This window comes from Anolis carolinensis, chromosome 6, assembly GCF_035594765.1.
Source record: "Anolis carolinensis isolate JA03-04 chromosome 6, rAnoCar3.1.pri, whole genome shotgun sequence".
Taxonomy (NCBI): Eukaryota; Metazoa; Chordata; class Lepidosauria; order Squamata; family Dactyloidae; genus Anolis; species Anolis carolinensis.
The window spans coordinates 115,930,581-115,958,458 of record NC_085846.1 but is presented as its reverse complement, the minus strand read 5'-3'; the positions used below and the strand labels follow the sequence as shown (position 1 = coordinate 115,958,458).

The 27,878-nt window shown below is 41.8% G+C and overlaps 2 protein-coding genes across 4 annotated transcripts in view; one reads left to right on the top strand and one right to left on the bottom strand.

Annotated features, from left to right (window-relative positions):
- als2cl (ALS2 C-terminal like) overlaps positions 1–7,774 on the top strand; it is a 53,822-nt gene extending 46,048 nt beyond the window's left edge. For both annotated transcript variants that reach the window (XM_008120200.3, XM_003227071.4), the window contains exons 21-26: positions 495–668; positions 1,731–1,773; positions 1,953–2,014; positions 2,711–2,860; positions 4,810–4,906; positions 5,992–7,774. In XM_008120200.3, the coding sequence (XP_008118407.2) occupies positions 495–668; positions 1,731–1,773; positions 1,953–2,014; positions 2,711–2,860; positions 4,810–4,906; positions 5,992–6,060 (595 nt within the window). In that variant the 3' untranslated portion in view covers positions 6,061–7,774. The remainder of the gene's footprint in view (positions 1–494; positions 669–1,730; positions 1,774–1,952; positions 2,015–2,710; positions 2,861–4,809; positions 4,907–5,991) is intronic.
- A 149-nt stretch (positions 7,775–7,923) lies between these two features.
- On the bottom strand, positions 7,924–27,862 carry jmjd4 (jumonji domain containing 4). Of its 2 annotated transcripts, none has more exons than XM_003227073.3 (7): positions 27,730–27,862; positions 20,607–21,295; positions 17,340–17,505; positions 15,387–15,512; positions 14,129–14,396; positions 12,727–12,873; positions 7,924–10,996 (listed from the first exon to the last, which is right to left on the bottom strand). In XM_003227073.3, the coding sequence occupies exons 2-7, from the start codon at positions 20,869–20,871 to the stop codon at positions 10,685–10,687; spliced, it is 1,284 nt and encodes a 427-aa protein (XP_003227121.1). In that variant the 5' UTR covers positions 20,872–21,295; positions 27,730–27,862; the 3' UTR covers positions 7,924–10,684. The 2 variants fall into 2 exon arrangements, with proteins under 2 accessions (XP_003227121.1, XP_008118412.1); XM_008120205.2 differs by having other exon boundaries at positions 27,754–27,861.
- Between the last annotated feature and the right edge of the window lie 16 nt (positions 27,863–27,878).

The following is a 27,878-nucleotide window of genomic DNA, read 5'->3' as shown; positions in this document are numbered from 1 at the left end:
GTGGTGCAGTGAGCTATTATAGGGATTTGAGCGTTGGGCAATGAGTCTGGAGACCAGGGTTTGACTCCCTGCTTGGCCATGGAAACCCATTGGGTGAACCTTGGGTGAGTCACACTCTCTCAGCCTCAGGAAGGCAAGGGCCAACTCTTCCCCTGAAAACTCTTGCTAGAGTCAATATAAGTCAAAAATGACTTGAAGGAACACAAAAATAGCAACCTTCTTCAAGAAGGGGCAAGTTGTTATCTGCCTTCAAGTTGAGTCTAACTTATGGCAACCTTATAGCATTCTTGGCAAGATTTATTGAGAGAGGGCTAGCTGTTGCCACTCTCTGAGGCTGAGAGAGTGGGGCTTGCCCAAGGTCAGTAGATATCCAAGGATTCAAGGATTCAAACACTCTTTTACTTGTTTAAAAATGAGCCAGTAGTCATACAACTGTCCAGCTAGTATTGGTGCAACTCATGTGGTGCTCTGTCTTGGCTTTTCTTCCCATTTAGTGACCTCAATGGACCGGCCCTGATCCTGCCACTCATCCTGCCAAGTTTCTACCCAGAACTCCTGATGTTGTACATGCTTTACCACGAAAAGGAGGATGACCTTTACTGCCAGGGGATTGTCGACCTGAGTCTCTTTCCGGATTTGAAGCTGCTGGAGTTCCTGGATGTGCAAAAGTGAGTTATTTCAGGAAGAGAGATGGCTTCATTGGGGTCTACATCTTTGATCTTGTGTCGCACATGTATGGTTGTTGTGTGCCTTAAAGTTGTTTCCAACTGATGATGATCCTATAGTGGGGTTTTCTGGGGCTGAGAGTGTGTCATTCACTCAGGGTCACCAAATGACCAAGTGGGGATTCAAACCCAGATATCCAGGATCTCAGACCATTGCTCAAGCTATTCTGCAACATTGGCTTTCATCATACTGGGACCAGTTTGCAACAGCTTAGAAAGAAGGCATGACAATACTCATTCAGTAGCATCTTAATTGCTTTGTAAACACAGATTATAACATTTCTACAATTTGGATGATCAATTTGTACCCTGCTATACCCTGCTATTCCATCAAGGGAATGGAATGGTTAAACCACTGAGCTGCTGAACTTGCTGACTGAAAGGTCAGTGCTTCTAATCTGGGGAACGGGATGAGCTTCTGCTGTTAGCCCCAGCTTCTGCCAATCTAGCAGTTTGAAAACATCAATAGGTACTGCTCCGGCAGGAAGGTAACAGCACTCCATGTAGTCATCCTGGCCATGTGACCTTGGAGGTGTTTACGGACAATACCGGTTCTTCAGCTTAGAAATGGAAATGAGTACCAACCCCCAGAGTCGGACACGACTGGACTTCATGTCAGGAGAAAACCTTAACCGTTATTATTCCTTAAAAAGTAAGTGCTCTGGGAGCTAGCAGCCTTTCCTAAAATTACACAATTATATTCGCAAATTGTGTGCCCAAATCACAGAATTTAATTTTTAAAATTAAAATAATCATTCCAGAAGCCCAATCTTAGGGGACATGTTGCTGTGTGCCTTCAAGTCAAGTTGTAATTTGGCAAGACAGTAGCACTCTTTGATATAAGACCTTGTAAAACTACAACTCCCATGACTCCGTAGCATTGTGTTATGGTATTTAAAGTGGTGCCAAACTGCATTCATTCTACAGTGTAGATGCACCCTAAGTGTGAATATATTCTCTTCCTGTTCTCCGGAAAACCTTTACTCTTCTCCTTCCTTATTGCAGACACTTCTGGCCCCTGAAAGATCTCACGCTGACAACTAACCAGGTGAGTTACGGTCATCTCACACTATGAGTCATTTCGGCATAATCAGTAGAATCAAATAATGCAGGTTCAGATTTTTACTGATGCTATTTTCTAGAAAGAGCTAGGAACAGTCTTTTTAAAAATGTATGTTCAGTTGAGTTTACTGGATTAGCATTTGTTTTTGCTTTATTACTTTTTAGAGACGCTCCCTTATCAAAGACCGCTGCTTCCTTTCTGCAACTGAATGTCTACAGAAAATGATGTAAGTCTGTGGTATGTTTCAGAAAAAAAACTCTAGCAGAAGGAAATACTTTCCCGATTGCTTTTAACCCTTCTCTTTCTTCATGGAGCTGAAAACAAATGACATTGTGACCTCCTAAGGAGGCCACAATTGTCAATGTGTTTTGATGTTATAGAGTGAAATGTTAGATCAAATGTTTGCTATACTGGATTGTGCTTCTGTGTTCCGGCAAGCTTTCCAGCAGCAGAGGAGTTAACTGCATGCCAGCCCTGATTGATAGCTTGCAGGGCCAATGGGTCAAGACTTCTGTTTCAACTACATGGATGGAACATTCGTCATAACAGACTCGGCTTGCTGAATGGAAGTTCCCATAGGAAATATGTGCCCGGAGAGTTATGGTGTTTGAAGTTGTATATAGATGTGTAAATAAATCTTATTGAACCGGTTGGGATCAGCAGATAATCAAAGGCTGAGGTGTCATTTTTGTCAATGCTACTCTGCAGAAGCACAAGTGGTTTGACTGATGAGTGAAAGGTGAGACTCATCAACAGGTCAGGGCAAAGGTCGGATCTCATCTCTCCCTCTGCTCCTGCACTGATAACAATGCCATTTGTTTTCAGCTCCATGAAGAACTTTCCAAGGTTTGCTGGATGGAGAAATATTGACTTTCTGGAATATTGCATGGCTTTATAGAAGCCCCAATCCTTCTCTTTGCAGCACTACTGTTGACCCACGGGAGAAGCTGGACATTCTCCAAAAGACGTACGAGGAGATTGAAAAGACCACCAACCGAGTTCTGGAGAAGGAATATAGCCTCACAATGGACGACCTCTTGCCGATGCTGATGTACGTCGTGACGCGGGCAAGGTAGGCTCCCAGTCTCTCCTTTTGCATTCTTTGAGATGATGGATATAGGAATGGTTTGGCTGTCTGACCCATGCTTCCATAGGTTTATGGTTGCCAAGTCAGGACTCTTGCTGGCTCTGAAGTTGGAGCTCCAAAAACTGATACCTAGGGATGATCTGATATCTAGGGATGATGGCATTAAATGAGAAACACTGTGCATCAACCACTGTAGTAAGTCGTTCGAATCAAGCACACTAATTCAACCAAATAAAGGAAGCATATCTAGATACAATTCTATGTCAAGGTACCCTGAGATTCCTCTCGTTCACCCTGAGTTCTGTGTCCTGTGAACCTTTTGTAAATTCTGTTGATTCTATGGATCTTGTAACTAGATTTTGGCTATAATACATGCATGATGAGCCAGCGATGGTGTAGGTGTTTGAATGATGGACTCTCAGAGACCTGAGTTCAAATTCTTGCATAGCCATGGAACCAGGGAAAGAGAAGGAAGAAGACGAGGCTTCAAGCACCACTTGTTCATTGGATCCTGCCTCTTTTTCCTCTTATCCTCTTTTTCATCCCTTATCACTCTACCCCATATTGAACTGATATGACTGACTTGAAGCACCAGCGTTGACCCCAATGAAATAACATGCTTTCCTCTTTGCCTTAATAAACCTCCTCCCCTGAGAAAAACACATTTTGTTTCACTTTCTCAGCAGATAATTTATTTGCTCTTTTTTTTCTTGAAGACAAACTGACCGATGGAGCTGGGAACTCTCCCTCTCTCTCTGTTTACAAAAATCTTGCCTCCTATCTGCCAGCTCATTAACCTCTCCAGCTGCACCTGTATCCGAAGAATCTCCCTCAAAAAAAGCGGCTCCTTTCAGGAATTTGGCCTTGATGCTCTGGTCTCTATTCTGCAGAAACCTCTGGCTCTAAGACAAGCTTGTCAAGACCACTATTGCAATCAGACACAGGCCCAGGCCCAGAAACCTCATTAACATTAGGCACTAAGACTGGCACGAACCACCCAAAAAACTAATTTTTTAAAAGTAAAAAGCAATAATATCACATAAAGAAGAAATTATATAATGTACGATACTAAATTTATGTGGACAACTAACTAGCTACTACAACAAAGTACAAAACTAAATTAGAAACAAATACCAACAAAACACCTTCCTACATAGACACAAACTACACCAACAACCAAAAAAAGAAGACATGAATCTAATTCTACAAACCTCATACTCTTTATTAGTTGTTTTTTATACCGTAGTATTCTACTCTATGTAGACAATCCTGTACAATACCCATTTCATTCATAAACCCTACAGTTGACAACTACAGTTGTGAGCGGTGATAAACAAATCCTAATCTTGTGTTGTCGGAGACTTTCATGGCCTGAATCACTGGGTTGCTGCGAGTTTTTCAGGCTGTATGGCCATGCTCCCATAGCATTCTCTCCTGACGTTTCACCTGCATATGTAGCAAATGGCATCTTCAGAGATTTTTTCAGAAGTCTGTCATAGATGCAGGTGAAACGTCAGGAGAAAACTGCAACATGGCCCTCTAGCCCAAAAAACTCACAGCAACCCAAATCCTAATCTTTCTTGAAGTTTGTCAAAGATATCTCCTTAATCAGCAGAGTCAATGTATCCATCTCAGCTGGTTCGCAGATTTTTGTCAGCCATTCTTCTAATCTTGGAATCGTGTGCTGCATGTTCCTATTCCTCTGGTAGTTCCATGATACACATGAAGTAAATGGTGTGCGAGGTCCGGCTCCTTCTCCTCTTGCGTGCTGCAAACGTCTCTTTCATTTGGCCAAAAATGGGGAAATACCAAGCGGGACATGCACCACGATGCTCACCTTCTTGTGAATGTTCAAATGGTAGTCACAACCATGTAAAAGTGAAGGGACAGCTGTAATTCTGTCCTAACACAACAGGCTTGTCTCCTCCTTCTAGCATACAGCATTTAGGAGCAGAGATCCACTTGATCAGAGATCTGATGGACCCAGCCAACGAAGGGGGCAAGCACGATTTCCTGCTTACCGCACTGGAGGTGAGAAGCTAGAAAATGTGTGTTGACTGTTGTGGTCAAAGCGTGGGAAAATTGTGTGTTGTTTCATAGAGTGCATCTAAATCAGGCATGGGCAAACTTGGGCCTTCCAGGTGTTTTGGACTTCAACTCCCACCATTCCTAACAGCCTCGGGCCCCTTCCTTTTCCCCCTCGGCCGCTTAAGCGGCCGAGGGGGAAAAGGAAAGGGCCTGAGGCTGTTAGGAATGGTGGGAGTTGAAGTCCAAAACATCTGGAGGGCCAATGTTTGCCCATGCCTGATCTAAATGATCGAGTGAATGCAGTTTGGTGCCACTTTAACTGCCATGGCTCAAGGTAATGGAATCCTTCTCTGCCAAAGAGTGCTGATGTCTCACCAAACTAAACACTCATAGGTAAAGGTTTTTTCCTGACATTAAGTGTATTCGTGTCCAACTCTGGGGGTTGGTGTTCACCTCCATTTCTAAGCCGAAGAGCCGGCATTGTCCATAGATGTCTCCAAGGTCATGTGGCCATGGGCATGACTGCATGGAGTGCCATTAACCTTCCCACCGGAGCGGTACCTATGGATAGACTCACATTTGCATGCTTTCGAACTGCTAGGTTGGCAGAAGCTGGGTGTTGGGTTCTCTTCTCCCAGTTGTGCTGTGGGTCAGTCTTCCAAAGGAAAAAGCACCAAGACACCCTGGTAGATTCCAACAGATTTTATTGTACCGAATACCAGAACCTTCTCTTTGGCCTACATATACAGGGGCTCTCACATACCAGAGGGTCATTGAGGTTTTATGGCTGGCATCTGTTCCTTGTCAGCCAACCAGAGATGTCAAGGATTGGAGATCATGACACTGGGGCTGACAGTGGGACAATGGTCCGGATTCGAACCATTGACCTTTTGGTCAGCAAGTTCAGCAGCTCAGCTGTTTAACCCACTGTGCCACCGGCGGCTCCAGACACTCATAGTTGGTTTTAATTGATCTTAAAATGGTTTTATTTATATTTAATGTATTTAAACATTGCTTTAGAGATCTCATGCTTGCTAAAGTTAATCGTACATGCTTTCCTCTTTCTTCTTCTGCCTTTCCGTTGCCAGTCCTGCTACGAACTGATCCAGAAGGAATTCAGACTCCACCAGAACTGGGAGGTCTTGCAATCTTCCTGAAAACGGCACACTGAAACTGCCCCTTCCTGGCTCAATCCCGCCAGCCCCGGAGCTGGAGGTTTCCGTTAACGGGAAGGACCTTGCCTTGTTGCTGCTGCTTGTATTGGTCTTTCCTATGGGAAGTTCGCTTGGGTTTTTATTCCACGATTTCTTTGAAATTGACGTGATGGGATGGACGCGCAAAGGGACTCGGTTGTGTGCAGTAGTCCATTTTTGTTATCTCACTGATGTGCCAAAGCATATTTTTTTTCCTTCCTGAAAAGAGAACATAACCATTTTTTAAAAAAATAATAATTGGGAGAGGAGTAACTTGAACTCGGCAGTAGTTTCCTGCAACTGCCATCAGAAAGTCACTCCAATTTTTAATCCATTGCATTTAACCTTTTTATTTCCAATTCTGCTCTACTCGGTTTGCCATTAGCTTCCCCCATTGTTTTGATTTCCTTAGATTATAATTGCAGCATGGCTTGAAGATAAGTTGATGTGATTACATTTATGTCATGGTTGGTGTTATTGGCAAAGATTATTCTCCTGATGTTACCTAAGTGGTCATCTCAGGCCTAAACCCTATTAGTCCAAACTTGTGAAGACTTACTGAATCAATGGCAACACAACCCAATGAAAGTATTTTTTTACCTAACCATTGCATTCAAGCCTGAGTGCTGCTGACAAACTTACTTTGCCTAGATTGAAATCCACTTGTTTCAGAATATCTGCTCCTTGATTGACATGAATACAATGCCACATTTGCAATGCAGGCTCACCTTTGACAAACACATGCTCTTCTCTCCGCCTTTGCCAAGCAAGAAACACGTTCAGTAGCAAAACAGATCCAAGTATGACTTTTAACCTTCTCTTGTTTTATGGATTCCATTTTTAAAATAGCTGCTACTTTCCTGTTTTTACACCCTCACCTAAAGAATCATCTCTGTGGTGAGATTTACATACAATCCTTTCCCAAAAATGCAACTCAGTGCTTGACTTTTGGGTACTTCCTCTTTTTGTTGGCTGCATTGCACAAAATAGACACTTTTTTGACCCTCTCCCCTATAAGCCATTTCTGGTCACCTTTGCAGGATGAAGAGGCTCAAAAAACCTGCATTTAAGTGTTGAAATTTAAGGTCATCTTTGGATGAGACTGTAAACACAATAAACACAATTCAACTATTGCAAGAGAATTTTTCAGGATTCTCGCTGCATCTAGTTTTTTGTAATCACCTCCATCACCCCTGAAGAGGCAAACTCTTTATTAAATCCCACATTCTGCACCCAAATTTTCTCCAAGAAACCTGTTTTCTGTAAAAAAAAAAACATGATAAGGGAACTGACAAATTTAATATAAATGCAAATCCACGTTTGATCGGATCAGGACTGGGCTGTATTTTTGACTCAGCTGGGGAATTCAGTCAGCACTGGCTCCTTTGGAGTCCTTCCTGACAACAGAAAACAATTGTTTCTTTGAAAGCGACTGGAAGAGAAAACACTAATTTTATTTCAAATGGCCTAAGAGTGAAAGCTTTATGAACCCTTTTAGACTTAATGAAACAATGCCCTTTTTATATTAAAAAAAAAAAGCACAGGCTGCTGAAACGTCTTCGATATTGCCTCTTTTATGGTATGAATACACTGGGTAAACTGTTTAATATGCTAATTTGAGATGGTTGTAAATGACTTTGTACTAAATAAATCCTCGCTGCCATGTCCTGGAGATAAATTTTCTGAGACGTGAATAAATCTTCCTCATCTGAGTCAATACATGGTTTTGCCGAGCATCTGCCAGCATGAAATGTATTGATCCACAAACATCTCTTTGCACAGATATCATTGTCCGCATGCTGTCTGGAAGAAAAAGAGAGAAGCCGGTAACACTTAAATATCTTTTTTTAATGTGCAGTTTCAGAAAGGTCTCAGGGCAACTTGGCAGAACAGTCGAGAGTTGAGTAAACTTCGGCTCAGTGCTTAAAATGACCCCCGGCAAAAGGGGGCCAAGTGGAAATCTAGCAGGCTTAGATAGCGGAGGGGAACAAAAGCAATCCGGTCCCCATTTAGAAGGAAGGAAGCCTCCTGACAAAAGCCACAGGAAAGGGATTCTTGTACAAACTGGTTTCGAGCCCTTAGCTACGGGTATTTGTGCTCAGTGACACGACTGAGAGCGTTGGCGAATTGGAACCGCTGCCCTCAACCCAAGATAGACTCGGCTCTATGTGCCAACTTCACTTTGCGCCATGCGGCACCTTTCCAGAGCGGAGTGCGATTTCTTGAGGCTTGCCTTTTTCAAAACCACCTTTGCATTAAAGAAAGGCAAACTCAAGACTTAGGGCTGCTGTTCTCGTGGCCCTCAGCCCTGATCTTTTTTCTATCCTGTCTCAACAAGTACGTTGATTGGGTTGCTGTGAGTTTTCAGGGCTGTATGGCCATGTTCCAGAACTATTTCTGGAACATGGCCATACAACATGGAAAACTCACAGCAACCCAGAGATTCTGGCCATGAAAGCCTTTGATAACACAGTAAGTTGATTCATAGGATAGCTTCCAGAAGGCTGCCTTGCAAAACAGTCTGCAGCTCTACTGTCACTAGTTACAGTAGTCTCACTTATCCAACATTCTGGATTATCCAACAGTCTACCTCCCGCCCAGATCCACAGCTCTTTCTCTAGGCAGCAAGGACTGAATGTTTTACGGATTTAATTTCCAAAATTGTTGCCTTAAGTTCATCTTATGCATTTTTATTTGTGGTCAATTTGTTAGTAGCCAAAGTTTTTGTAGTCAGTGTTTTCAATACATTGTGATGTTTTGGTGCTAAATTTGTAAATAACATTACCATGTATTGAACTGCTTTTTCTGTTGATTTGTTGTAAAACATGGTGCTTAATTTGTAAAATCATGACATAATTTGACATTCAAAAGGCTTTTCCTTAATCTCTCCTTATTATCCAACATTTTCGCTTATCCAGTGTTCTGCCGGCCCATTTATGTTGGATAAGTGAGACTCGATTGTATTTAATAGTAAAATGCTCCTTTTCAAGACCAGGAGCGGAATTTCGACCACTTCTGTTCCTTTTGTGCATTTTTTTTGGCAGACCGTGCAGTCCCCAAAGTGTCACAGAAGTAGAAAATTGGCCCCTGGACCCGTCAGCCCTGCTTTAAGAGCCTCTGCCTCTCCATCTCCAGATCACTCAGAGCATTTCCAACCAAGGCCCCATACTTTCCCCTCTATTTCCTACCAACCTTGCTGACCTTCAGTGGCTCCGGTTTCTGGTGTTTCCTTGCAATTCTCTGCAGAGGCACAGAAATAATTCAAGGAGGAAGAGGAGGAGGACAGGCCCTAGAAAAACAATGCAGGACCGAACCAGGATCTTCTACAATTGACACCGGATTATATGTAGGCGATAGATATGCCAAGAAGCCTTGAAGGGTATTCCTTGCCCCCGCTTTAAATTCTATGGGGAGCATTGTGCTACAAATGTCGAGGCACTAAGAATGTAAAACTATTTTCAGAAATCGCAGCCAGCCATTTTTCGCCCACCTTGTTCTGGCTGTATCGAATACAAGAAGGCGGCTGAAGAGAGCGATTGATTCCCAACAGCGCTTGCAGTTCACGATTGGCACAGTTTGTCCACGGTAAAAAGGTGTCCTTGTTTCAGCTGCCATGTTTCGGAGTCCCTGAAAAGTGTGATGCCACGCCGGAGACAAAAGGAGTCTCCTGGCGTGTCTCTCTTACGCTGCAAGGAAGGGGTCGGGGAGGCTAACGGGGGGCTATGGACAGGTGAGTCGAACATGCCAACTGCGACGGTGCACACACTTTTCATTCTCCAGCCATACAGTCACACCAAAATGTAGTTTGAGGTGACTTTCAGTGGGTCAAAAGGCAACCAATAACCCACCCCAAAGTAATAGGTAGACATGTTAACTCAGAAACAAGCTCCACTGCCTTTCAATGGAGTTTACTTCTTGAGCATACAGCAAAAACCCCTTTTCTGTAGGGGATCCATCCCAAGACCTTTCCTTGGATGTCTGAGCCAGCAGATGCTTTCAGATCACAGTTGCTTAATTAAATCACCAAGTTTAAGGAGTCAACTGCCATCTGGAAATATGAGGTTTGACACATAAAGGGGGCTTGGTAACAGTGCTTCCCATGGTCATCTGTTGCTGATCTCCCAACTTTCCTCTTGTTCAGATGCTTCAAGGCAGAAGGTCAACTTCCGGCCCAAGCAAGCACATCACAGAATCACAGCGGAGTGCCAAGAGATGCCCACAAACACTTCAGGTTTGTGGTTAAGTGAAACCATGGAAAACCAACTCTTGGACAAGGCAGTCTTACTCTACAGGATCCCAGTATAAATGGGCTTAATTTAGACTGACGAATGCAACTAGTACATTCGTCACATGGCTATTCTCAGTGAGCAAACTGCGGACCCTCCCAAATCTTAGGAAGGGCCTGCTTTCCTTTCTCAGCCTACCACTTGAACTCCTGAACATTCTGCCTCTGTATTCCCCATTCACCCACAAATTCACTGTGCTTAGGACTTCTAAATGGGGTGATTGAACTAATGTTTTCAGCATGCAACCCATCTTGCAAACGGAGCTTCTCTTTTTTTGCAAGTGGTCAAAATAAAGTGGGGAGCTAGAGGAGGGCGGTGTCTATTGCTGCTTTCAGGCGGTGCAGGAGCGCCTGAGGAGGAGGGACAAGTTTCTCGGGGTTCAGTTTCTTGAATTCCTCATTGGCATTCAGAGAGGTCAAGACCTTGGCAGTCCTCTTCAAGTCGAAGACGGCATGCAGCATGCCCAAGCCAGAGATGGCCGCGCGGTAGCAATGCCTGGAGGCACCTTCCTCAGGGTGGTGGTTTTCCAGGACATAGATCCGGTTCTCCGCGATGATCTTCAGTAAGTTGTAGAACTCCTTGTAGTCGATGCCTGTGTAAGACTTCATCAAGACCTGGGGAGGGAAGAAGGGTTCAAGACATCAGTGCTTGAGTCCACCTCAAACGATGCTGAGATGGATGTGCTGACACTCTGTTCTAAACCAAAGCTCGGAATTGTACCCTCCTCTACACATTCTTGGACTGCAAGTCCCAGCAATCTGGCCAGCAGAGCAAAAGGCTGGTAGCTGAAGGCCCAAAACACCTGGAGGGTTATATGATTCCCACTTTCTCCCCAGTAGTAACTATACATAACTCTAGATATGCCATGGGATCAAATTATTGCATGTGTTTAGTTGCATGCTGCAAATTACAACTCTCTGAAGCTTTAGGTGCTCTCACTGCCTATTACAGGGAAAGGCAGCTGATTCATAATCCATCTAAAACACAGATGTGTGCTTTTCATCTTAAGAACAGACAAGCATCTCGAGCTCTGAGGATGACCTAGGAAGGAATCCCACTGGAGCATTGCAGCACACCGAAATACTTGGGAGTTACCCTGGACCGTGCCCTGACTTACAAGAAGCACTGCTTGACTATCAAGCAAAACGTGGGTGCTAGAAATAATATCATACGAAATCTGACTGGCACAACATGGGGGTCACAACCAGACACAACAAAGACACCTGCCCTTGTGCTTTGCTACTCTGCGGCTGAATACGCATGCCCAGCGTGGAATACATCTCACCACATTAAAATAGTGGATGTGGCTCTTAATGAGACATGCCGCATTACCATAGGATGTCTACGCCAAACACCGCTGGAGAAATTATACTGTTTAGCTGGTATTGTACCACCTGACATCTGCCAGGAAGTAGCAGCCAGCAATTAAAGGACCAAGGCAGGGACATCTCCAGCCCATTTCCTGTTCAGATATCAGCCAGCACGCCAACACCTTAAATCAAGAAATACCTTTCTAAGATCTACAGAGATACTCGCAGGAACATCTCAGCAAGTGAGAGTCCAAAGGTGGCAGGCTAAAACCCGGAAACTCAAGCCATGGTTGATACCAAATGAGAGACTCCCTCCTGGGCACACTGAAGACTGGGCGGCTTGGAAGGAGCTGAACAGACTACGCTCTGGCATCACAAGATGCAGAGCCAACCTTAAGAAATGGGGCTGCAAAATGGAGTCCACGACATGCGACTGTGGAGAAGAGCAAACCACAGATCACCTATTTCAGTGCAGTCTGAGCCCTGCCACATGCACAATGGAGGACCTTCTTGTAGCAACAGCAGAGGCACTCCAAGTGGCCAGTTACTGATCAATGAACATTTAGTATAATGCCAAATCATTACAACTGTATCCTCGGTTCGCTTCTGAAATGATAAAAAAAATAAATTGCATATGTTCCCATTATTCTTTCTGGCTTTGAGTACAAGACGGACTGGCAGTGTTTGCTTCCACATCTCAAAGGCTACAAAGAGGCATACTATTTTCCACTGAATTTTTTAATTGTATTATTTTTGTTGTATTCTGCTTTTAAGCCATACTGTACACCACCTTGGGTCAGTTACTTCCATTTCCCTAAAAAAGACTCCCAACAGCTGAAATATACTTAGTGGAATAGAAACTAATCCTACCCCTGGCTATGGGGTCACAGTGACTTATAAGGGGCCCATCAGTTTTTGGTTTTTCACCACTGCTTAAGCTTATGTTGTCACTCTGCTGTTGCTGCTGTTGTGCCTGCCTGCTAATGGGTGCCTCCTTTTTCTGTGGGAATTTCTCAGATGGCCAACTTTGCTACCTGGCATTGCAGGTGCCAGTCCTCCATGCTGTCTTTCCATTCTCTGATCTCCCGCTGAACCGCAGCAAGCTCGTCCTGAAGAAAGCTCCACATGATGGCCACGTTACACCCGTTGACCCAGTTGTGGTTGATGGAGATGGTGTCCTCCTGCAAGAAACAAGGACAAAGACAGGTTGAGTAACCCTTATCCAGAATTCCAAAATCACATAAAGCCAGATAGGAAGTGGGGCTTGTCAGATGGACTGCATATTTATCTGAGAGTTCCCATACTAGTCTTTTATTGGGACTCTCTAAGCCATCACTGTTACCTATATGCTTGAGCATGCCTTATCTGGAATTCCAAAATACTCCAAAATTGTCCACATGGGTGGCTGAGATAGTGACCCCTTTGCTATCTGATGCTGCGATGCACAGAATAATTTTGTCACAAACACAAACTTATTAAAAGTATTGGACAAAATTATATTCAGGCCATGTGTAGGAACTGTATATGAAAACCATGTTAATTGTGTGTTAAGACTTGGGTCTCATCTTCAAAATATCTCATTAAACAGAGGCTGGATGGCCATCTGTCAGGGGTACTTGATTGTGCTTTTCCTGCATGGCAGGATGGGGTTGAACTAGATGATCTATGTGGTTTCTTCCAACACTATTATTATTCTATTATTCCATTCTATGTGTGTATATGCAAATATAGGTAATCTGAAAAAAATCCAAAATCTCAAAAATTTCTGGTTCCAAGTATCTCAGATAAGGAATAATCAGCCTATACTCCTTTCTGGTTTAATTTAGCAAAGGTTGGCTGGTCAATACAGCTGGATTCCTATTATGAACACAGCTATGTTTAAAAACACTGCCATATTTTGTCACTCAAAATCCCGAAGTTTAGTAGCAATCCCAACAAAAACAAACCTTAATCCTTGCAGTCAGATGTTTATATGTCCTTTCTTTTTACTATGAGCTGAGAAGCTGTAATGTCATAGACCGTTCACAAATATTCCAGATTCTCAAGCAGAAACTCTCAAGTAGAACAGAGGATATAAATTAGGAAATCTGGTGGTCAAGCTGGGATGTGAAATTGCTCTTTAAAAACAAAACAAAACTCAACTTGTTCATCACTAAGCTGGCACAAAGCCCTGGTTTTCCTCACCTGCACATACATATCTGCTTTGTGCTCTGCCAGAATCAACCATCTACTAAGCATAGTGCTTTTTACTTGGACTAGTAACAAGTTAAGCCCTGCTAACCTGGCACCCTGAGGACTGAATTGGGGATGCTTGGTATTCAATGCATGTGCTCTATTGCATTGAAGTACAGGTCCTCTCCATGTGATTATTTGTTCCAGCCAAAACCTAGATCATAAGTCCATTTTAACCACGACTTAAGAGATCCTCCTCCTTACCAGGTTATAAACCTGGTGATGCCACCCACTTGGGATGAAGACGACCTCTCCAGCTTCCTGTATGATTTCGACTGGAGGGCTGCTTTGGGCGTAGCGGGGGTAAAGATGGCTCTTCTTCAGATCAGGTGCAGTGATGTCAAATGGCAAGTGGCCGTTACGGTCTCGTAGGAATTCCTCTTGTCCCGGAGGAAAGACGAGCCATTTCTTCTTCCCACAGATATTGGCAGACCAGCTGTAGGAGCGGAAGACGTCCGCATGAAATGGAGTCCTAAGAAGGGGACAATGAATTCAAAGATTTGGAAGTGGCAGCGAAAGGGATGCAAGAAATCTGAAGATGCAGAAGATGAAGAAAAAAGTGAATGGGCTCACCAATTTTCAATATCTCAGGATGCCCAATAATTTAAAAACACAGGCACTCACCCACCTAGCTAGGATCCATTTGGGATAATCTGCTTTTCATCCTTGTTACCAAATAGAGAGTGGTGCTTAAATTTTTTTTAACTGAAACAGTCTTTCGTGAGTATAATGATTTACAAAGGTTTGTCATATCTAAAAATCTACAGAGATGAATGCCACAGAAGACTATAATGGGCAAGTCTCAGGAAGAGGAGAGATATTCCACCAAGTTGAATCCCACTGATTTAATACATCGCTCTGGTCATGACTAACAATAGGATCTAGCCATTAGACCAGTGGTTCTCAACCTGGGGTCCCAGAGATTTTTTTTTGCCTTCAACTCTCAGAAATCCTAACATCTGGTAAACTGGTTGGGATTTCTGGGAGTTGTAGGCCAAAAACATCTGGGGACCCCAGGTTGAGAACCACTCCATTAGACAAACAGATATAATGTAAACTTTCCCCAAACACTGTTTTTTTGTGGGAAGCTTAGAACTTCTATGAGTTTCCCTACTATCACTCAAAGGGCTACAGTTTTTTTAATAAAAAAATTACAAAGAATGGAATATATGCTGATCCATCATTGGAATAGAGATATCTCAGCCCTTTGCTCTGATGTGAAAGAGACTTCTAGATGTGGGCGAAACGTCAGGAGAGAATACTTCTGGAACATGGCCACACAGCCCGAAAGACATACAACAACCCTGACTTCTAGATTGTATGGTTGAATATAACTTTGAATAAGTAAGCTCCTCTCTCAGTCTACTCTTAATGCATTTATTTGGAAATAGGTCCCTGAAACAAAACCGTAATTTCTACTTTTTCCCAAAGACAACACACAGAAGTATTTGACTGCCTGTACCACGAGCCTTTGGGTCCCATGTAGACAAAACGATAGTCGTCCACCGCTATAGCATCCCAGTATTCATTCAGCCAGTCAGATGAGAAATAAATGGGAGTGGTGTAAACATCTTGCTCTGGGAAAACTCTAAGAGAGAAAAAAGCAAACATTTGCAACTCAGAAAGAAAAATACTTCCCAGGTACATGGAAGGAGATAGATCATAGCTTGTCAGCTAAGACTTAGTCTCAAACATGTTCTTTGTTGGCTTCCTCCCTTAACTGAATGATTTTGTCCTGAGTTAAATCCTAAACTGAAGAATTCTTTTGAGAGCTCATCTGATGCCTTGGGAGACTAAGAAGCCCAGCTACATTGGCTCACTTGAACTTAAAGGATATCCTAGAGGAAAGGTGGGGAATATGTGGCCCAAGTGACCTGTAAGCCCCAGTTCATGGCCCCTAAATAGCATCCAGAAGTTACTTTTAAAAATGGATTGTTTTGCATCCTCCATGGCCTGAAATTAATGCAAAATGGAGCAGTTTTTCCTCCAAAGTGTTCCTTATGTCTCTAAAATGAAAAATTGAGGGAAAACATCCATCCAAACTGAAACCAGGGGTGACATGACATCATTTCAGGAAGCTGTGGGATAGGAAATGAGGACTTCCACAGTTGCCCACTTATTTTAGGGTTTCAGAGAACATCATCAATTTTCCAGTTCCCAAATTACGCCTTCTCAAATCAGAAAGCTGGGGGTTTAAATCCCTTCCTCCCTCTTTTTGTGACTGCTGAGTGCCTGTGGTGCCTACAATGCCCTTGTATTCTCTTGTGCTCTATCCTGAACAGCTTCCCCGCTGCTGCTTCTTTTAAAACTTGTTCCAAGGCAATTATGCAAATAGGCAGGAAGATTAAGATAAGGACAGTGATTCAGATGGAAAATCAGCCCCATGCAGTGCAACTCCAGCAGACGCTACATGCAAGCAAATATGGGAGAGGGTCAAAACTTCATTCAAGAGCAGCCAATGTCAGGCACACATGATATAAGACAAACAAAACACACAAAACACACAACTTGGTTCTCCCTCCTACCACGGGGTTGTTGGAAATGCAGAAGCAGCCACACTTGTATCTAGAGCAATTAGGGACAGAGGGTGCATGCCTCCTGACTTGTTTTTCATCTGTTTCCTAGATCTTTGTAACTCAAGGTGTTTTGTTTCCTGCCTGCATAAAGAGGTCACTTCCTCCTTCCTCCCAGAGGTTTTTGGTGTGTTTTATTAACCTTTATTTGAGAAGGAAGCAGCATGAGGCTTCTCAAGATGCCTTACACACAGACATGAACATTAAGGACGTTTCTACCAAAGTTGGGCAACTTTCTTTGTCTATTCTTTTATACAGAATGTATCACCTGGAACAATAAAAAGAAGACGCAGTGGTGCAGATACCCTCACTGATTGACTTTGCAGCTTCATGGCTACTCAATGCTATTCAAGCTTGCCAACTGCAACATTCATACTTGCTCCAAACAGACAAGGATTCTTTCTCCCACCATGGACATTTTTCCACAGGTATATACACATTCCATGTGCAACTCTGCCAGCAGAACCTCTGAAGATGCTGGCCACAGATGCAGGAGAAACTTCAGGAGAGAATGTTACTGGAACATGGCCATACAACCCGGAAAACTCACAGCAACCCAATAAAAAGAAGCGTTTGCATTTTTAAAACCTTAATAGAACATCCTGCGTATTTTCTCTCCTATCATAAGCTCATATATAGCACTGGTCACACTGCACTGCACTCTGGTAAAGATACCAAATATTCCTACAACAGTCACACCTGTAACTTCTAAGGGTGCAAAGCTTTGGATCAGGTGGCTACTAGCAAAAGCAGAATCATCTGGCCAAGGAGCCGGAATGGTACAATGCAGCTTGCATGCCAGGGCTGCCAAAGTGCATGCAGGGGAGAGCTACTGTTCTTACCTGTGCAGGTGCCAATCCTTGAGGTAAAGGCAGCCCCGGGGTGAGCGATAGTTTTTTTTAATGTGTTCCTTCCAATAACTTATGTACTCCTTGAGTTTAAGATGTTCCTTTGGGTTAGAATTGTATTCCTTGACATCACAGTTGGCCACCGGTACTACAGCCTCTCCTGAAATATAAACTCTTTCAGCCTTTTGGAGAAAACAATGGCTGCCTTGTTGGGGTCACCAGTGGCAAGAGTGGAAGGGTGCTTCCCAGTCTGATCATTCAACTATGGGACTTTTACATGGAATGTCTCAGCAGAAACCCAAGGAATTCCCTTTCATTACTGCAGAGTTTCCTAAGACGTTGAGAGACGTGAATCTCAAGAGGCATTCAACAGCACAGTGCATTCCAATAAAAACGCAAAGAAGACACCAAACACATTACAGATTTATTGTTATGACTACAATATAATCATTTTGAGGTGGTCTACATTATTTGTAAGTGGTAGGTTTTAAGAAAAGCACTCTGGAGGAACCAAAGGTCTACTTTTAAATTTTTATTTTTGCCTGTGGGACTTTTCAAGGAAGCTTCATAAGTAGCCAGAAATATACTTTGTTTGTCTTGGGGCGGGGCGGGGGGGGGGGGGGTCTTTGGCTTGTAAAACACCCTAGGTAAGTACCAAGATGTTTTATCATTCCCATTCATAGCATGTCTACTCAGGTCCAAGGAGAAAACTGCTTCCACTTTGCACTGAGTTTTGAAGCACAAACATAAAAGTTTTACTAGCAAAACGGGCATGAATGCATAATGTCTGCATTAAACAGTCGTAAGTTCAAATTCTTCCCTAAGGCGCATCTTCCTGTATCTAAGACATTCTCAACTGAAGCTTGCTTAAAAACCTCTTCAGAGGAATGCATGCATTAAACTGTGAAGAATATATTCTAGTCTATAAAGGATGAATCTATTTTGCTACCAACATAGAGCAACATGTTTACTGATTTTACCCTGGAATAATGCATCTTGGGATACCAGCGTAGGATGCAACATAGGCTCCCTTCCAGGCAGGATTAAAAATATATGATTGCTACTATGGATGGATGATTAAAAATTCCAATTGAGTCTAAATATACATTTATGCTTGCCACCCATGAGGGGTATCCCAGAACTCTGTAGTAAAAGTAATAATTAATGGAATTTCATACTCTTTCTCTAGATTGGAGCTGAAGAAGTTGCTTCAAATGGCAACACAGTGATAAGGAATATTATTGTTATTATTAAAATATTTGCACTCTACTAACATAATCCACTGTGTCACATAGTCTCAGCTCCAGAAAATCTTGTGATGCATAAGCCTCAGGTCACTTTAAATTGCAAATAATTTGAAGGTACACATTAGCAACAAAAGATCTAAGAATTTCAGCATAGCTTACAAGCAAAATAGGTACAAACAGGTTAAAGCAACAAAATAAACAAACTAAAACATAAGTAACATTTTAAATCAGTTTAAAACTATGTGCTTTAAAACTTGGGTGAAATCAATAGGGTTCCAAGGCTTTGGTGAACAACCAAGTTTTCACTTGGTGCCAAAATACAATCAATGTCAAATGTGCGAAACTACCAAAGTATTTATACTGGTTCTCCACTCCCTTAGCTCTAGACACAGCTTTCCAAACTGTGTGTTGTGACACATTAGTGTGTCGACTGCAGTGTGTAGGTGTGTCGCATGAACACAATGAGAAATGTCAAAAATCTATGCTATTAATTTACAAATCATATATAATTGATAGGTTTTCATAAGATATATCGCGTCCTCATAAATTTCATTATCATAATTTTTGTATGTATCCATATATCTCATAAGGGGTTGTTTTAACCTCTGGTTTGCTAGTAAAACTGAATAACTGTGTCACAAAATGACTCACAAAATGTTCAGAAAGCTCTGCTTTTGATGCTTGAAGCTGGGTGTAATTGAGGGCTGTCTCTGATTTAGTGCGGAAACAATCAGCACTGCCCTTCACCTTTATAAGGACACAGTTTGTAATCCAAGACCAAACTCTTGTACATTTACCTGGTTTTTGCTGCCACTGAATGGAATGAGACCTCTTAAGAAATATGAACAACCTTGTATTGAAAGGCAGGGTCAAGCAGACACAGATTTTTTTCACATTGGAAGTGAAAAGGTCCAAGAAATTCTTGCTCACGAATACATAGGATTTTAGAAGAAATTGTTAAAGTTAAATTTGGATTGAAACCTGAACTCTCTCTGCTTGGGACGTTAAGATGATGAATTCGATAGAAAATGTGGAAGGTTTTTGTTATACATGACAACGGCAGCAAGAATGATCTAAGCTCAAAGATGGAAAGACTCAATGATTTGGACACAAGACTATTTGCTTATGAAAATAAGCAAACTTGCAGAAATGGATGAGCTTATTATGGTAATTAACTTTAAGAAAGATTGGGGCTCATTCATTGTGTTCCTCAGGCAAAGATGGGATCAAACCTCCATCACTGGTTTTTTGGACTGGAAGAGTGTTATTATGTGGGGAAAGGATGTATCAATTGTTCTTTTTCATTTAATGAGTGTAGAAAATTGGGAAAATATAACCATCAGACAGAAAATGTAAAGTTCCTAGATTAGATAATTCAGATTGTATGGAATTAATGTTTTCTACTGTATAAAATGCAATAGTATGTTTTCTTTTATTTTAGAAAAAATTGTTTACTTATTTTTGTTTATTTGTATGTTGGTATATAGGTTTTGTATTAATGTGTCTAAATAAAAAATGAAATAAAATAATCAAATACCGTATATACTCGAGTATAAGCCGAGTTTTTCAGCCCTTTTTAGGGCTGAAAAAGACCCCCTCGGTTTAAACTTGAGTAAAAGGGTCCTGGCAGGCTTATATTTGGGTCGGCTTACACTCGAGTATATATGGTAATCAGAGTCGGACAGTCTCGTCTTATTAAAGTCTAATTATTATCTTATAGTTTTATGTAAATATTCAAAATCATTTAACCTACTGATGCCTCAAATAATGTAATTTTATTGGTATCTATTTTTATTTTTTAAATTTACCAGTAGCCACTGCATTTCCCATCCTCGTCTTATATTTGAGTCAATAAGTTTTCCCAGGTTTTTTGTGGTAAAATTACATGCCCAGGCTTATATTTGGGTCGGCTTATACTCGAGTATATATGGTAAATAGAAACGGATGGATTCCTACAAAAGGCTAAAGACCACAACCAAGAACAACAAAAGCTTTCAATTGAAAAGTGGCTTACCAAATGTGCGCAGAAGATACTCAAAATTAGGCTTCCCGTCGGGCGTCACCCAGTTCCTCCTGCTGCCCCAGCCCTCCGTGAACTTTGCTGAGAAGACACAGGGGTCGTTGGGGATCAAGTAATCCTTGAAAAAGTCTGCATATGTGAAATTTTCTGGCTTTTCAATGTAGTCCACATGTTCATGAAGCTGGCCGCTCGCGCCCCGAGGCAGGCCGCTATAATCGCGAAAAAACTTGGTGGCGTGAGAAAAGGTGTCCCTGTCCATTCAGGCGACTGCGAGTGTCCGGAAACAGGTCAAAATTAAGTTATTCTAAAATAAATAGCTGGACTGCCAGACCAGTATATATATATATTATATATATATATATATATATTAAAAAGAGCAGACAGCAAAGGAAGAATCAGGAAAGACAAAGGGTATAGCATAAAAAGTCCAGTTCCAAATCTTGCTGGAAAACCTTGCCATTTGGCTATATATGGAGAGATATGGCTGATTGTTTTCTTTGCTGTTTTTTGTTCTTGAAGACAAAACTATTGGAAGACTAGACTGAGCTGCAGTTGCTAAACCCTATTTACCCACACACAGCTGTTTCTCTTCAGCACTACAGCATCTGCAAGCAGCACCGTGTTAATTTGGTTCTTTGGCATTTCCCAGAGAATGGCACTCACAGACAGGCTCCTCTTGATCTCTAGAAACAAAGAGCAACACATTCACTATTAAAAACAACCCACACATTTGTCAAAAAGCAGCTTCCAGATCTTCAACATCCAATGAAGGTCATTAGTATTGCACTTGTCTAATATAGCATAAGGGAGGCATCTGTGGCAGCGAGACTTGCGATAGGGAAGCCTTTTTAAAAATCAATGACTGCATACACACAAGCAGAGGACACAGTGCCACAGTGCACTGAACAAGAGGAGAGGCAGGACGAACCCTTCACTTTGCATTCCCAGATGAGGAAGATGCCAACAGACACACCAAAGACCAAAGCAGAAGTGATGGGGGAAGATCCTTAATTAGATGTCACATCATTTTCTTTTGGTTCAAAGCAGCTGCAGGAAAACCACAAACCAGAATCTCACGGGAGGGGTAGGCAGTTCACTGAAAGGGCTTGCAATATATAGAAGGAGGTTTCAAGTTCAGTTCTCTGAATCTTCAGGAAAGGAACAGAGAGCAGAGAATGTGCCTTCTTAAAAACCCTGAGAGTTAGACAAGGATAGAAGCTGTCATCCCTCCATACTCACTGAGGTTAGGGGGTACATGACACCTACAAAAGTGAAAAACCACAAATAAAGACATTGCTTTAAAAAAACTGCTTCTTGGCAGGGGGTTGGACTGGATGGCCTATGTGGTCTCTTCCAACTCTACTATTCTATGATTCTATGAAAACCCTGAAAGATCATCTCTCTAGGAATGTTTAGGGCTTCCAGAATAATTCTATGAACAACTTTTGCTAGAATCTGAACAAAGAATAGCATTACAGAATCTAGACATTCCAAAGGAGGTGTTCTTTCAAGAAATCTCTAGGTCCTTCAGGATGACGGGAGGAAGTTGACTAAGAATCACGCTGGATTATCTTGAGATAAGGTTTTAATTCAAATGCACGAATAATCAAATCCACCAAAGCCCAAACGTGGAGGGACCAGAACAGATGGATTATTGGTGGACCAAAACAAATGTTACAACAGTTTGTTTAGAATAAGACAGCTTCTAATATTTCAAATATTAGAAGAAGAGGAAGCATTACTTATTTCCTCTGCCCCCTTTCCATGAAGTAGCTGCTATTTGGGGATAATGGAGAAGGCTTTTAAACAGAGCCTGGATGGCCATCTGTCAGGGGTACTTTGTGCTTTTTCTGCATGGCAGGGGGTTGGATTAGATGGCCCATAAAGTATCTTCCAACTCTATTATTCTATAAGTATATAGCTGTACATTACACTCACAAAGCAAATACTTGCAGGTATAAATGTTGCTGCTACTGCCTCCCCTTGTTTGGGAGCAGCCTTCCCAATTTGCTCCATTCATACACTTTCCAAAGAACAAATTAAGATCCCATCACAGATACATACTATGCCTGGTTTGGCTGAAGATTGCCTCCCTCGACTGGCAGCTGCCTGTGTCTCACACTATGCGAAGCAGTGGCCTCAAACTATCAATCACAAGAGACCAAGCATTCTACAAACCAGCAGCAGGGAAGACTTGTTTCGGAATAGAGAGCAGATGTTAGCAACACCAGAAGGAGAAGGATGAGCAAGACAGAAAGCTGGCACAGTGTCCTCTTGTCCAAGTCCTGTCCTTCTACAACCCCGATGAGGCTCATGCAGTTTACAGTTTCTACAACTGCAGCATTCTAAGCTAAACATTTTAATTTCAGAGTAGCCACAATTTGAGTTACTAGCTTTAAGGCAAGCTCTCTCATTCTGGTCCACCCACACCTTTCCCACCCCTCTCTTTTTGGTGCAAGAGAGCGATCGTGGCCTACATTTATTGTGAGGAACCCTGGGATAATATAAGTGAAAGTGACTCCATGCCAAGAAGCTGATCCTATGCATGTCTCTGAAAATACAAAAACCTAGTATATATTATAGCACTTTATGAATACTGCATTATATACCACACCATGGAAAACCTGTAGCTTTCCAGAGTTTGTGGGGAATAAAAAGAAGACAAGAGCTCCAGATTTTGCTAGACTGTGAAGGACGATGGGTGCTGCAATCCAAAAACATCTGGAGAGACACATTTTCCATAGTTTTATGATATCTAGTGCCGACTGATAGTTTCCACATCATAGGTGCTGTAAATCCTCTCTGAATATCATTGCAAATGAAGCTCTCCAAGGTGCTGAATCTAGTTTGGGGGTCCATCTGTCTATTACTTAATTTCTTTCCTGCTTTATCGCAGAGTGAGACTTCACACAGCTTACAATTATAATAAAAGATATAGTTAAAACTACAGTACAGAGCCCATACCTGCAGTTTAACCTACACATCCGACAAAGTAGGTTATCTCTATAAATTTTCTAGGGCCGCCAGACAATTCTATGGCATGCTTCCACCAGAGGTTACCACAGAGTTACGTTGGAGGATCTAGCAAATTCCTAAAGAGAATAACTCTCAAGGAATGGTCTAAGTCTTTTGTGATACTTAAACAAATGTTTAATTTTTAAATTCCCACAACATATACAATATCACAGCACAGCAACAAATCATAATCTAAATCCTTGCCTTATCCCAACCACCCTCCCTCTCCTCTCCAAGTGATAGCTTTTTATAAACTGCTTCTCTCTTAGGTCTCTTATTAATAAATTATCCTCTTAATAATAGTTGTATCTTCCCTTATCCTCTATCCAAAATCTCAAAATCTACTATTGCTATGATACATCTAGCTGATGAATGGTTTCCACATAACAAATTCTCTTTTATTTTCCCCTTTTCTCATCCAACTCTGTATTTTCATTTTTCAGATAAAGTGACTCAATGGCAATTTCCAGCAGAAATAATTTATTTTCACTAGTATCCATGGTTTCCTGTTCCCACAGTAAATTCAGCATACAGGGGTTGTATTGTATACAGAAGCAGAGAGTAAACTGACAAGAAAAGTAAAATCATTTCTCATCTTAGTTTTAAAACAAAGATTGAAAATGATGAATCACAATAAAAGGCCTTCTCTTGTTAAAAGCCATTTCTCAAGAGCATGATAGAATAAGGTCTCCAGAAATAGCACAAAGATAGCAGAGAAGCAGCCATTCTAACCTCTCCAGGGAGTACAATTCAGCACCATGGATAACTCCTGTGACATTTTTGATAAATCCTTGCACAGATTTCCCACAAATCTAACATGGAAGCCACCGTACAGCCTTATAAATCCTATGCTCAGAGTGATTTGCATCAAGAGCAAAACCCTTTGTAAAAAATGCTGTGGATGCAACACATAGCTTTCATTTTATTTCCAGCTCTTTCCAGAAGCAAAACCTCAGAAGAATAAAACACCAGCTTTTCAGGGGTGTTTGTAAGTAGAGCAGAAAGGACAGAGTAGGAGTGCAGTCAAGCAGCACCGTTAAGATGAATTGGTTTATTTCAGCTAGAGCTTTATTCTAATCCACATCAGCACTGATGAAATACAACACTGAAGGCACAATGGGCTTGATAAATATTCAAGGTAGCTACAACCAGCCCTCTCCATTTGCACTTTAGAATCATAGAGTCGGAAGCAACCGCTAAGGCCATCCACACAGGATCACACAATCCAAGCCCTTCACACAGATGGCCATTCACCTCTGTATAAAACCCTTCAAAGAAGAAGATTCCACCAGATTTTGAGGCAACATAATATATTGTTGAACAGTTCTAAAAGTCAGGAAGGTCTTCCTAATGTTTCAGTGGAATCTCTTCTCCTGCAATTTGAATCCATTGCTCCAGAACAGAAGAAAACAAACTTTTGCCCTCCTCAGTAGGGCATCCTTTCAACTATTTAAACACAGCTATCATGTTCTCTCTCAGCCTCCTTTTCTCCAAACTGAACATACAGAGGTCCCTAAGCCATGCCTCAAAGGACTTGGCTTCCAGACCTTTCGTAATTTTGGTTGCCCTCCTCTGGAAAACAATCCATCCTGTCCATATCTTCCTTGAATTTCTTTGCCCAGAGCTTGACACAGGATTATTATTCCAAGTGAGATCTGACCAAAGCAGAACAGAATGAGGCTATGACCTCCCTCGATCAAGACACAGACTATTGATACAGCCTAGAACTGCACTGGCTTTTTTAAGCTGCTACATCACACAGTTGGCTCACTGATTTGATTTATTCATGGATTTGATCACAAAGTTCTCTCTAGGAATCTCTATATTCTCTAGTATGATTCAATGGTCAGCTTCCAGTGACTTGGACATCAACCCTGTATCTGGGCACCACAATTAAAAAAAGGAGATGGACAAGACAGGTGTCCAGAGAAGGATGACCAGCTCAAGAATGAGTTTTGATTCTATTGCTACTATATGTCAATTCTGAATATAAGTTTGGTGCAAGTTGTCACTATATTTTTGTGTTTTTATTTATTTAATTTATTGTATATACTTAGTATTTATATGTGGTCCCACAGCCTTAAGAAAGTTCAGAGCATTTTTGGAGATACATCACACCCAGCAAATTCTTTTTTAAAATTATTGCCATCTGGCTGATGGTACAGGGCGACAAAGACAAGGACAAATAGACTGAGGGCCATTCCATACAGCCATATAACCCAGAATATCAAGGCAGAAAACACCACAATATCTGCTCTGAACTTGATTATTTGAGTCCACACTGCCATATATTCCAGTTCAAAGCAGATAATGTGGGATTTAATAAGGTGGAAAGAGTCTTTGCTTCCTATTTTCTTCAGTCAGGAGCTCTGCAAGAGGCCATAGCAGGTTCTTTCCATGGCCTGACTGCCAAACCTCTTCCATCTCTATCCTTCCCCAACCTTGACTTTTCTACTTCTCGTGTTTTGCATGGCTATATTGCAAGTATTTGAACTGGTCAGCATTCAGGCATGTAAACCTATCTCTTCCGGCAGAAGGCCTACCCAGACAATCTTTAAATATGAATTTTTAGTGAAAAAAAGAAAACCCTACTGAAAAAAACCAGCACTGGATCCCACTCAATTAAATAACTATTGTCAGTTTCAAATCTCTGCTTTCTGGGCAAGATCGTGGAGGAAGTGGTGGCCTCTCAGCTCCAAAGATTATCTGGATCCATTTCAGTCTGGTTTCAGACCTGGTTACGGAACTGAAGCGGCATGAGTCGCCTTGGTAGATGATCTATGAAGAGAGCTAGACAGGAGAAGTGTGTTCCTGTTAGTCCTCCTGGACTTCTTAGCAGCGTTCAATACCATCGGCTATGGTAATCCTTCTGCTAGGAATTGTGGGAGTTGGAGTCCAAAACACCTGGCGGGCCAGAGTTGGCCCAGACCAGATATATACACACACACACACACACACACAAATACATATATACATACGGTAGAGTCTTGCTTATCCAACATTTGCTTATCCAACGTTCTGGATTATCCAACGCACTTTGCCTCTCACCCGGATCCACAGCTGTTTCTCTAGGCAGCAAAGACTGAACTTTTTATGCATTTAATTTCCAACAATGTTGTTACTGTAAGTTCATTTTATGTAATTCTATCTTTATTTGTAGTCAATTTGTTAGTAGCCAATGTTTTTGTAGTCAATGTTTTCAATACATTGCGATGTTTTGTGCTGAATTCATAAATTTAGTAATTGCTACATAATGTTACTGTGTCAGTTTGCTGTAAAACATGATGTTTTGGTTCTTAATTTGTAAAATCATAACATAATTTGATGTTTAACAGGCTTTTCCTTAATCCTTCTTGATTATCCAACGTATTCGCTTATCCAATGTTCTGCCGGCCCGTTTTTGTTGGATAAGTGAGACTCTACTGTATATATACATATATTACACTACAGTAGAGTCTTGCTTATGCAACATAAACGGGCTGGCAGAACGTAGGATAAGCAAAAATGTTGGATAATAAGAAAGGATTAAGGAAAAGCCTATTAAATGTCAAATTACATTACGATTTTACAAATTAAGCACCAAAACATCATGTTTTACAACAAATTGACAGAAAAAGCAGTTCAATACATGGTAACATTATGTAGTAATTACCGTATTTACGAATTTAGCACCAAAACATCTGAATGTATTGGAAACATTGTCTAAAAAACAATGACTACTAAAAGGCAGACTTCATTGGATAATGCAGAACGTTGGATAAGTGAAGATTGGATAAACGAGGCTCTACTGTATTCGTATCATATTATGTATTGTACTATATCGTAAGTTGTAGTATATATATTATATTACAACATTAATTATATATTAGTATTATTACATTACAATGTTATTATTTCTGTATATTATAATTCATTGCTCAAAACCTCCTCTTTCTCTCTCTGTCTCTTCCTCCCCCTCTAATGTGGGTCTTTCTTTACCTCCTTCACTTGGGGTTTGCCTCCTTCAATGACCCCCCCCCCCCCCAAATGTCCCCCTCAAAAGCGCCCTCCTTCCCTTCCCTCGGGTGCCTTTCCCTCAGGACGCGCATGCGCAGTGACCTACCCCCTTCCCCGAAGCCTCACTGACCCAGCCAGGTCCGGCGCGAGGACGCCTCCGCTGCTGCTGCTCCCTCAGAGGGAGCGCCCAAATGCCCGCGCATGCGCTGTAGTCACCCCTCCCGACGCTGCTTTCCCCCTGCGCATGCGTACTAC

Coding starts and splice junctions, on each gene's coding strand:
- jmjd4 (XM_003227073.3), bottom strand. CDS start 20,871: ATGGACAGGGACACCTTTTCTCACGCCACCAAGTTTTTTCGCGATTAT. Junction 15,513..17,339: donor AAGGATTGGCACCTGCACAG/GTAAGAACAGTA, acceptor TTTCTCTCTTAG/AGTTTTCCCAGAGCAAGATG. Junction 10,997..12,726: donor ACTGGCACCTGCAATGCCAG/GTAGCAAAGTTG, acceptor TTCCCTCCCCAG/GTCTTGATGAAGTCTTACAC.